At 52.4% G+C, this 11,016-nt stretch overlaps 2 protein-coding genes across 2 annotated transcripts; both read right to left on the bottom strand.

Moving 5' to 3' along the window:
- Positions 1-205: 205 nt before the first annotated feature.
- Positions 206-4,341, bottom strand: C1QC (complement C1q C chain). The gene is made up of 2 exons (XM_007935684.1): positions 4,167-4,341; positions 206-762 (listed from the first exon to the last, which is right to left on the bottom strand). Exons 1-2 carry the CDS (start codon positions 4,339-4,341, stop codon positions 206-208), a joined length of 732 nt encoding a protein of 243 aa, XP_007933875.1.
- Positions 4,342-9,002: 4,661 nt separating this feature from the next.
- Positions 9,003-10,813, bottom strand: C1QA (complement C1q A chain). The gene is made up of 2 exons (XM_007935871.1): positions 10,651-10,813; positions 9,003-9,577 (listed from the first exon to the last, which is right to left on the bottom strand). The coding sequence occupies exons 1-2, from the start codon at positions 10,811-10,813 to the stop codon at positions 9,003-9,005; spliced, it is 738 nt and encodes a 245-aa protein (XP_007934062.1).
- Positions 10,814-11,016: the final 203 nt, after the last annotated feature.

Raw genomic sequence — 11,016 nt, 5'->3', positions numbered from 1 at the left:
ACTGGTCAGAGAAACGATGCAAGCAGTGACTCTGTGTACTCAGAGGAAGGGGAAGAATGCATGGGGTAGGGCAATCAGGGCAGGCTTCCTGGAGGAGGAGTCCATCAGGTGAGCAAGGATGCAGAGACTGGTAATGGCTGGGGTCCTCAGCCTGGCTGGTGCCATAGGTCTGTGCATGGAAGCCAAGGGAGGTGGGGCCATCTTCCTAGTCGGGGAAGAGCAGGAAGCCAGAGAAGACGCTGTCGGAGCCCTCTGTGCCCACCATGCCATTGTAGTCGTTGACAGCCAGCCACACTTCGTCGCCCACCTGCAGCCGCAGCAGCACGCCCCCTGAGCTGACCTGCTTACTGTTGGACATGTGGTCACAGAAGGTGGTCGTCTTGACGCCCTTATAGTATAAATGAACGCATAGGTTGGCTGTCTGTGATGTGTGATAGACGAAGTAGTAGAGGCCGGGGACTTTGCAGGTGAACTTGCCGGTGTTTGTGTTGTAATCCCCCTGTGGGTTGGTGATGACTGAGTTGAACTTGACTATGCTGTTGGGTGCTGGGAACTGGACTGTCTTCCGGGTCACCGTGAATACTGATTGGTGCTTCTGCTTGTATCTGCCTTCCTCACCTGGCTCTCCAGTGGGGCCTTTGATACCTGGATCACCTGGCAACCCGGAGGCTCCCATGGGGCCATTTTTCCCAGGATAGCCAGGTGTGCCGGGTTCTCCCTTCTGGCCCTTGGGTCCTCGTGTCCCGGGGGTAGCTGGGATTCCTGGGAAGAGAGCAGGTGGGAAGGAAGTAATGGGGCAGGGGCCAGTAGCAAGTGGCCCTGGGGGTGTCACATTATCAGTATTTGGTGTCTGGAAGCTCCTTTCCCCCAGATGGAATTTCAACCTGGGAGCACTGTGAAGGCAGTAAGACTCTGCCAGAGAGGAGCAGGATCTGGGTTCAAGTCCTGTCTCGCCCTCAGACTTTGGTTAAGGCACTTCCCTGTTTCTTGGCCTCAGTTTCCACAATCATGAGGGAGAGGGCTGGACTAGCATCAGGGGTATCAGAGGACTATCAGCCAACTGGTGATGTGTGGCCTGGAGCAGATATCTTCTGTTTGGCCTGCACATTTTTTTTTTATTTTATTTTAATTAGAGGGCCAACATTAAAACATTCAAAAATTGCCATTTTGTCAGTCTTGACACAAAGATCAGTCAGAAGCAGATTTCCTGGGAAGCTCTTGAACCTTGAGCTTCAGGCCCCCTTACCTGAACTGGCCTTTTCAAGACCCGTTATCTAATTTTATATTTATAATGTTTTTCAAATATGTACTTTGAAATAATTGTGGACTTACAGGAAGTTGGAAAAAGTCACATGTACCCTTTACCTAGTTTTCCCCAGTGGTACCTCTTACATAATTAAAGTACAGTATCAAAACTGGAAACTTGACATTGATTCAATCCACTGATCTTATTCAGATTTCATCAGTTTTACCTATACTCCGTGTGTGTGTGTGCATAGTTCTATGCAATTTTATCCCTTGTGTAGATTTGTGTAACCACCACCACAATCAAGTATATTTGTACTTTTGTATTATTTTTCTTAAGGAGAGTCCTCAACATTTTACAAGCTTCAAAGCCCCAAGGAACCTGTGTCCGTTCCTGAGATCAGGGCCACACCAGGCCAGCACTAGCACATGGCAACCACTGGCTGGAGCCAAGTGGTGGCTGCCCCCAGCCCACTCAGCCCACCTCAGCCCTGTGATAGTTGTCCTCATTCAACTCTCCCATGTTACGGATGAAGAAACTGAGGCCAGAGACTTGCCCAAGGCCATGCAGACAGGCCGAGTATAGTCAGGAGTCCCAAGTCTTGATTCTTGTGACAGCTATGAAAATCTGGGCCTCTGTGGATATCTGGTGGCACAGTGCCTAAGGCATTTGACAGCTAACCAGAAGGCTGGTGGTTCAAACCCACCAACCACTCTGAGGAAGGAAGATCAGGCAATTTACTTCTGTAAAGATTTACTGCCTCAGAAACCCAATGAGGGTCACTATGAGTCGGAATCAACTTGATGGCAGTGGGTTTGGTTTGTTTGTTTGTGGATATTTTTTCTGCCCTGTTGCCATAGAGTCAATTCTGACTCATGGTGCCCCCCGTGGGCCAGAGCAGAACTGTGCTCCACGGGGTTTTCAATGGCTGCTTTTTCAGAAGTAGATCACCAGGCGTTACTTCCAAGTTGCCTCTTGGTGGACTTGAGCTGCCAGCCTTTTAGTTAGTGGCTGAACACTGAACTCTTTGCATCACCCAGAGACTCCTGCCCATACCATACCTATCTTTTTAGGTCTGACAGAAGTTTCCCTCTTCCAGGAAGTCCTCTCTGACTACCCTTCCACCTGCACTGGCTAAACCTTTCCTTGTCTGAGCCTCCATAGTGTTGAGGTGTCTGTGCAGGCCCATTTATGATATGATTTATTACCCTCTTAGCTCCCCACACCTCTGTAGTGAGAGTCAGTGAGGCTCAGAGGTTTAGAAGTGTGAGATCAGCACCCAGCAGACCCCAGCTTCAGGCCGTGTGATCCTGAGCCAATGAACTCCCCCCATGAGCCTGTTTGCTCAGTTGACACCACAACATAATAACTGACCCTAGAGCTGCTGCAGGAGGGGGATGAAATAGTGCATGTCAGCCTCCTGAGCACGGTACTGTGAGTGCTCACGATGTCAGCCTTCTTTCACATTGCTGCCAGGGATGCTGAACGGGAGGTCTCACCCTTGGCAATGTCTTCAAGAATCCCTTTGGAAAGTTTCTGCTTATGTCTTTAAACAACTCTGGGGAGGGGCCCAAGAGGCAGTGAAGGGTAGTAGTTAAGAGCATGGGGCTTTGGAGTTGGGCAGGATTGGAACTGATTGCACTGTGTGACTTTGAGCGAGTTGCTCAACCTCTCTGAACCCCAGGTTTGACATATACAAAATGGGAGCCAATCTCACATTTTCAAAGGAGTTTTGCCTCAGTGTTCTTTCTCATTAGAAAAATAGACATAATTGTATCTCCCTTATGAGATAAATATATATAAAGCATTTGGAACAAGTGCCTGGCACAGTAAGTGGTAGCTATCAGCCACCCTGGGCAGGGAGGTGGCCAGAGGGGCCTCATATCAGTGGGGGGTGTTCACCTGGAATTGGAGCATTCCTTCTGGAATGCTGGTAACATTCCATTCCATGCCACTGGGAGGGAAGATAATGGTGGGGAAATTCCTACAGTAATTTTGACTGGCCTCTTCTCTCTCCTGCTTCTACCACTCCCCCATCACCCGTCCCTGACCCCGCCCCAGTCTCACCCATGCCTGCTGCAGACATGCTTGGCCTCCCAGATACATACCTGCTCACTCACTAGTGAGGCACCCTTCCCCCGTGCCCAGTCTCTGCCCCAGCACCAGCTGTCCATTCTACACTCAGCTACCTTCTCTCATGCTGGGCTTGCCAGTGAATCTGCACCAGAAGATTCTATGGCTGTGACCCTGACTTCTCACTCTCTACCCCTCCAACTCCCTGGAATCCTGGACAAGAAGGTGGATACAGCTCTTCAAAGACAACAATAGCAATATCAACAAAAGCCTACACTTATAAGTGTCTCTACCATGTGCTTATAGTAAATATACATTCTATTTCTCTAATCCTCAGAACACTACCTCCCCATTTTACAGATAAGGAAACTGAGACACGTCAAGGTTAAGTAACTTGTGCAAGTTCACATACACGGGAGGTGATCGTGCTGGGATTTGAACCCTAGCAGTCTGCACAGTGTATATACTCACTGTGTGGGCTCCACCTTGCCCCTAGAAGTCCATGTGGCAGCAAGTAGTGGAAGGACCCACAGATGTAATAAAATAATGAGATGGCCCTTTAGTGTTTCCCAAAGGCTTTCACATACATTATCTCACATGATCCTCCCAGCCACCTTCTAGGGCAAGTGCTCTTATTCTCTCCCTATTATCAGGTGAGGAAACTGAAAACCAAAGAGTTAAGGGGCCCAAGGTCAGCTCTGGGGAGGCCAAAGCCTAGGTTCTGAGTAGAGAGGTGCTCAGACTCTGCCCTGGGGGCAGGAGTGGTGAGAGGGACACAGTTTCCTCATCAGGTTGCTATCCCTCAGCCAGGTCATTCCAGCCCCTGCCTCCAGGCCAGCAGACTCACCTGGCTCGCCCTTGGGCCCCCGCAGCCCATAGTGCCCGTCCTTTCCTGGGGCCCCTGGCAGGCCCGGCATCCCCGGGATCCCGTAGCAATCTGTGCCAGCCTGGCCCCCGAGTGGCAGTGCCAGCAGGAGCAGCAGCAGGTTTAGGCTGAGGGGGTGCTGGGAGCTGGGCCCCATGTCTGTCCCAGGGAAGGAGCTGGGGGGAGGGAGAATTGAGTTGGCGTTGCCCCTCCCTTACCAGTCCTCGCCCTTATCACTCCCCAGGGTCAGTCCTTCCAGCCCCAGGACCTCCCTCCCTCCTCAGGGAGCCACAGTGGGTGGCAGGGCCTCTTCTTTGAGCCCAGGTCCCAGGCCCAGCAGGTCATGGGGACCCTCCTCCTCTCATGCATGAATCAGGATTTCCCAGGGCCACATTTCAGGGAGGTGGTACAGGAATAGAACAGCCCTTTGCTCTCACCTTTGCAGGGCCCTGGGCTTACCTGGACGTGGGAGGCTTCTGGTCACAGAGTTGTCTTCAAATCTTCCCTTCTCCAGGCAGGAGGACACGGCGCTGGAGTGGACACAGCCCAGAGCTGGGCACGGCCCCCTCCCCACCCTCCCCTTCCTTCTCTCACCCACCCCCTAGTCCCACATCCCCTTTCCCATCAATTTCCCTGACTTGACACTTTCCTTTGCATGCTGAGCCAGACTGACCACAGTGACCCTGTACCCCCTGTCCTGGTCACGAGGGTATGAAATGAGGAAACGTCCGTGGCTCCGAAATCTGGTTAAGGGTGGGGTGTGTGTGTGAGGACATAAGCCTCCTGGGCATAGACTTCCCTCAGAGTCAAGTTCAGCTTATCTAATGCCCACTCCTGTTTATTGGCATTTACTATGTCTGAGACACCCCTAGAAGGAAGTTACAATCTGCCCCTTTTGCACATAAGAAAACTGATGCTCAAAGTCATGTAATGAGTGGTCTCTTGGGGTCCAAAGGCTTGCTCTGACCCCTCAGCTCAGCGGTTCCCAGAAACAAGTCTTGCATGTACTTGTCAGGTGGCTGGCCCTGTTTTAGATACTTCTATCCATACTGACCCATATGCCATGCTTGAGGGTGGATACTCAAGCTTTGATGTTAGGCAGGGATTTTCCAGCCCTGTTGCCCCTTTGCCTCAGACCTTTGGCAAATCACTGGCCCCTCTGGGCCTCAGTCTTACTATCTGTATAGTGGGGGCTCCAAGGCTTTGAGTCTTGGTGCCTTCTTCTTTGCTGGGGCCCATGGTTTCTCTGATGATCTGCCTTTCCTGTCAGTATCTCCATCCTGGGGACCCATTGCCTTTGTTCTTACAAACTATGTGGCTGATGAGGGGCTGCCAGGCTGGTGGAGCTGAGAGAGACCCCACCCCTCATAGAGATTCTGGAGATGAAGAAGGTGTGGGACAGTAGAGGTTCTAATCCTAACCCCACTGTGCCTCCCATGTGACTGTGTGAGGGGTTGACTTTCCTGAGTGGCGGAGTGTCCCTCTACGATGGGGGATTCCACTAACTGCTGAACAGGGCCAAAGGGATAATTCTGTGCACAATGCAAAGACAAATATAACCCCACACTGGGCCTGGGAAGGAGTTCAGAGCCCTGCCCTTGCCTTGCTGAGTGACCTGTCAGGGCCTTGGTCTCCTCACCTGTGCCAGGAGGCTGCTGCCCCTTCCCCCTACAGAGAGTGTGGATGAGGGCAAGGACATGGGTGCACTTGAACCTGATGGTCTCTGACAGTGGAGGGCTAGGAAGGACAGAGAAACACTGCAGCATGTTTCCCCAGGAATGACCTAGCCCAAGGCACCCTTGGCTCCCATCCTCCTTGCTCGCCTTGTCCACGCCTGGCCCAGCTAGTCCAGCAGGTGGCAGCCTCGGCCCGTGCTCGGCCTTATCCTGGCCCGCCAGGCTCCAGCTCAGGCTCAGGGTCGTTTCCTTCCTCCAGAGGGATCAGTGGTTTGCCTGAGAGCCTCCTCAGCCCCTGACTTAGCTGAAGGAAGATAGACATGGGTGGAATTTAGGGTGCGGAGGCAGCCAGGCACTCCTGCACCCACCATTTCTGTAGTCCGGCCTCTCCCACCACTTTTCCAGCCTCCAGCCTGGCTGGTCTCTGAGTTCCATTGCACTGAAAGAAGGCCTGCTTTAGTGTCAGGCAGACCTGGTTCGAATCCTGCCATGTGAGCTTGGGTAGATGGCTCCTTTCTCTGGACCTCAGTGTGATCATCTGCTTTGCTAGGATTAAATGCATTGATGGCTGTGAAGTGTCCAGCACATTGTAGGTGCTCCAAAACATGTTTCTTTTTCCAGTCCGTGGATGTGTATGTTCTGGGTGGATGAGGGAGGGGCTGGGCCACAGAGCTGAGATTTGAAGGGAGCTGAGGGGCTGTAAAGAACCCAGCACTGCTCTGGGCTGTGGAGGCTTCCTCTCCTTCCTGGGTAACCCCTTACTTCTAATTGACCCCTAAAAATAGTTGGCAGGGCAGGGGTAAGAGCAGTCCCAAGAGAGGGTCTTGCCCTAAGGACAGGAGATGTGCCACCTAGAGTTCTTGAATGTGTGCATGTAACTAGGGGTGAGGGTGTGTGTGTGTGATGACTGTGAACCTATTTATGTGATGGTTAGTAGATGGGAGAGACTGTCCCTGTATCTCTGAGGATGGCTCTGCGGGTCTGAGCATGTGTGCAGAGAGAATACATACATTCCCAAGGCATGTGTGTGTTGGAGGGTGTTGTTGTTGTTGTTATGTGCCGTTGAGTCGGACGCGACTCATAGCGACCCCTCCTTGGGTTTCCGAGACAGTATCACTACGGAAGTAGATTGCCCCATCTCCCTTCCAAGGAGTTGCTGGTGGATTTGAACCGCCAGCCCTCTGGTTAGCAGTCAATTGCCTTTAGCCACTATGCTACCAGAGCTCCCGTTGGAGGGTGAGGGGGATGTATATACTTGGTGTCAGAGGGGGTATCTTGAGGGGGTATTTGTATAGGTATGTGAGCACTTCTGATAGTTGATGGGTATCACTCAGATGTCTGAGGCAGGGGGTGTGGGTATGGGTGTGTGTGGCTTTCAGGGCATACCTGGTGTGTGTCTCCAAGGAAGGGCATGTGCGTGTCTAAGGGAGTGGATGTTTGCTTGGGGAGAAGGTCACGTGTGCCTGTGTTTCAGTGGGAGTGGAGGAGTCTTGGTCTAGGAATGTGGGTCCTTGTGCATCTCAAGGTGTGCATGTGTGTATGTATGTGCTTGTGATTGTGTATGTATGTATGTGATTGTGCATGTGTGTGTTTGTTGTGCACGCATATGATTGTGTGTGTGTGTGCATGTGTGGTATGCAGCACAGTGATAAACAGGCACCCTTTGAGAAGACACGTGCAGCATTAGGCATTTTCAGTGCGCCCATATCTCTGGGGGTGTAGTGGTTAAAGCTTTGGGCTGCTAACCAAAAGGTCAGCAGTTTGAACCCATCAGCTGCTCTGTGGGAGAAGATGAGTCAGTCTGCTTCCATAAAGATTTAGTCTTGGAAACCCCATGGGGAAGTCCTACTCTATTCTATAGGGTCACTATGAGTAAGAATTGACTTGACGGCAGTGGGTTTGGTTTTTGTTTTATTTTCCCCACACGCAAAGGATGTAGTAGGGCTTCTTGCTTCCTAGCAGCTCCCAGATGGAATGAGTGGGGCTCTAGGAGTGCCTCCGAGGACTCGAGGTCCCCCCATCTTCCACCCCAGGATGTCCAGTGGGCAGCCCAGGCAACCGCTCCAACCCCCAAGTCTGCTGGAGTGGAAGCCAAGGGCTGCACTGGGGAAACCTAGCTTCTGGGAGGACTGATGGGCACCTGCCCCCACCCCCTCCGGCCCTGCCCTGAGGAAAAGCACATATGTGATTTGTTGTATGTGCAGCTGTGGAGGCTGGCAAGGCTGGTGAGGCTAGTAGTTAAACAGGTGAGGGAAGCAGTAAGACTTGAGGTCAAATCCCACCTCCTCTCCTTGGATACTGACCTTGGTTTTACTTGCCTCTCCCAGTCTCAGTATTATTACATGTACAATAGGAGCAGAACACCCATACCAGAGCCTAACTGTAAAGATGAAAGAAACATCATGTAACAATAGCTAAAACTTGCACAGCCCTTACTATGTACCAGGCACTGTCTAAAAATTTCACATATTAAGGCATTTAATCCTCCCAACAACCCTCTGAGTAGGTGCCATTATTATTCCCACTTGATGCAGAAACTGAAATTCACAGAAGTTATGTAACATGTATGTGATTGGACAAGTAAGTGGTGGAACCAGGATTTGAACCCAGGCAGATAAGGCTCCAGGACCTGCTAAACACATGAAGTAAGACACTCAATATAAATCTGCCTTTTAGGTACTCAATTATTGCTCTGATGCCTCCCAAAGTGGTCCAAATGTTTAATGTGTTGCTAACCCAGAGGTTGGAGTCCACTCAGAGGCACCACAGAGAAAGGTCTGGCTATCTACTTCTGAAAACTCAGTCAAAACCCGGTTGTGCTCTGAAACACATGAGATCACCATGAGTTGGAGTCAACTTGACTGGTTTGTGTACTTCCCATCCCATGCCCAGAGCAGGAACTGAACCTCAAGCTCAGCAGACACAGACTCAGGTATTTATTCCAGAAAGAGTTCTAAGAAAACATCTCCTTCAGAGCACACAGTGGGACAGCAAGTCCTACAGGCCTCTGAACCACCCCTCCCCACCCTTCAGGCAACAAAAGCAATAGCATCTGCCCCCTTTCATAGAGCAGAGCATAGAAACTCAGAGAGGTGGAGTGAGTGCCCCAGGGTCACACAGCATAAAGAGCATCCTCCCTGACTCAGATGGATGGGAAGATGAGGAAGCCACTGAAGATGCTGTCGGCCTCGGGGCCCTGGTAAATACGGCCCTTGACAGGGTCCTTCTCGATCCAGACCTGGTCGCCATGCTGAAGCTGGAGTACTGTGCCCCCTGACACCACCTGGAAGAGCTCCTTGCTGTTGGTGTCACAGAAGCCCAAGGAGCGCCGGGCTTGGCCTTTTATGGAGGACATGATGGATAGGCAGATGTCCCACTTGGACACCACCTGGAAGGTGAAGTAATAGTAGCCGGGCACGGCGCAGACAAACCGGCCAGAGTGGTTCTGGTATGGCCCTTCCTGGTTGGTGATGACCGTGTCAAAGATGACCACGTTGCCACCCATTGGGGGGTTCCTCCTCACTGCTGAGAAGGCTGGCCGAGGCTGGTCCTTGATGTTTCCTGGGTTGCCCTTGATGCCCTTTGATCCCAGGAGCCCAGCCGGCCCCAGGGGGCCACTGGGTCCTGGGAAGCCCATGTTGCCAGGTTTTCCAGGGAGGCCTGGGTCCCCCTGGTCTCCTTTGAGGCCTTGGATGCCTGTCCGGATGCCAGCAGCCCCTGGGGGGAGAAATGCCCAATCAGAGTGAGAGTCCAGTGCCCCCTGATCTGTAGGGAGAGGGCTGGACCCTGGGGTGGAGGTGGGGGTCTATGGGAGGAAAGAGTGCCTGGGTCTCCAAGACACTGATTCTGTCTGGCTGTGTGATCTTGGATGAGTCTCTAACATCTCTGAGCCTTAACTTCTTCATATGCAAAATAGAGAGGAGAGTGGACAGACACTTGAGGCTGTGTCAGGTGCTGGGAAGAAGCAGGACGCTCTGGCTCCTCCACTGTGCCAGCGGTCATGCCTGCCACACTCCTCCTGGCCACTGGCTGATTTTAGGTTCAGGGACCCCAGGCAGGATGCCTGGGTACGAATTCTTGCAAATGTTTATGCTGGTCCTTCTGGACTGCTTTGGCCTTGGAGACTCCAGGGGATGATAGGAGACTTTCCTTTCCCACTGTGGCCATCCCCTCCTCCCTTTTCCTTCACCCCTAACTTCTTGCCCCCACCACCACAACATGAGAGGGTCTGAAGCCTGAAGGGGCTGGTGAGAGAGAAGCAGGGAAGGAATGGAGGGGGTTGCTGGAAGGAAGCAAAAAGGATCCAAACCAAAACCAAAAAATAGTTAATTGATCCCTCTCTGTGTGTCAGGTAGGAGTTATTTCTCTATTTTGTAGATGAGGAAACTGAGGCTCAGAGAGGGTCCGTAACTTTCTTGAGGTCACACAGCAAGGCAGGGGGTCTAAAGCCTAGGGCCTTTGTTCTGTGAACTGAACCCCCAAGGATTGGGCAGTGCCTCTGGGCCTTTCATATACATTGTTCATAGGGACTCATTCACCTGAAGAGGAAGGGGCAGTCACAGAAAGTGGATCCAGGAGGTAAGGGGCATGTAAAGGTGCCTGGAGGGCTTGGGGTGTGGACTAGGGAGAAGGCTAGGCCCCTCAAACATTCTGGGCCGTGTACAAACTGGAGGGGCTTTGTGTGGGGACCCAGGTGGACCCCTGCTTCCCAGTGCTGCACCCAAGCATTGCATCCTGGAGGCCAGGCCAGGCCAAGGGCTTTGGGGCTAAGGGCCAAGGGAGGTGCTTACCTGGCTCGCCTCGCTCCCCCTTAAGGCCTGGTTGCCCAGGTCGGCCGGGGATTCCTGGGGCCCCGTCCTTCCCGTCTGGTGCTCGGCACACGTCCTGGGTCACCGTGGAGGCCAGGAATGTGGCCAGTACACAGACCATCAGCCAGCCCCTGGGGACCTCCATGAAGGTACTGTGGAGACATGGGGCAGGGCCCAGTAGGGTGGATATCATATACCCACACACACCTTCTTCACTCGCTTGCATCCCATGTATAGAAGGATATGTACATATCCTCCCCGAAAGCACACACAGACACACCCTCCAGGGCCTTTGACATCCACCTTCCATCCAGCACGGGCACCCCACACATACACACAGAATCACAA

Source organism: Orycteropus afer, unplaced genomic scaffold (genome assembly GCF_000298275.1).
Source record: "Orycteropus afer afer isolate SDZICR_OR568_19922 unplaced genomic scaffold, OryAfe1.0 scaffold00031, whole genome shotgun sequence".
Classification (NCBI taxonomy): Eukaryota; Metazoa; Chordata; class Mammalia; order Tubulidentata; family Orycteropodidae; genus Orycteropus; species Orycteropus afer.
This window is presented reverse-complemented; position numbering and strand designations above follow the sequence as displayed.

Excerpts from the sequence above, each read along its gene's own strand:
- C1QC (XM_007935684.1), bottom strand. The coding sequence starts at position 4,341 with ATGGGGCCCAGCTCCCAGCACCCCCTCAGCCTAAACCTGCTGCTGCTC. Across the intron at positions 763-4,166 it reads GGGGCCCAAGGGCGAGCCAG|GAATCCCAGCTACCCCCGGG; the intron begins GTGAGTCTGCTG and ends CTCTCTTCCCAG.
- C1QA (XM_007935871.1), bottom strand. The coding sequence starts at position 10,813 with ATGGAGGTCCCCAGGGGCTGGCTGATGGTCTGTGTACTGGCCACATTC. Across the intron at positions 9,578-10,650 it reads GGGGGAGCGAGGCGAGCCAG|GGGCTGCTGGCATCCGGACA; the intron begins GTAAGCACCTCC and ends TTCTCCCCCCAG.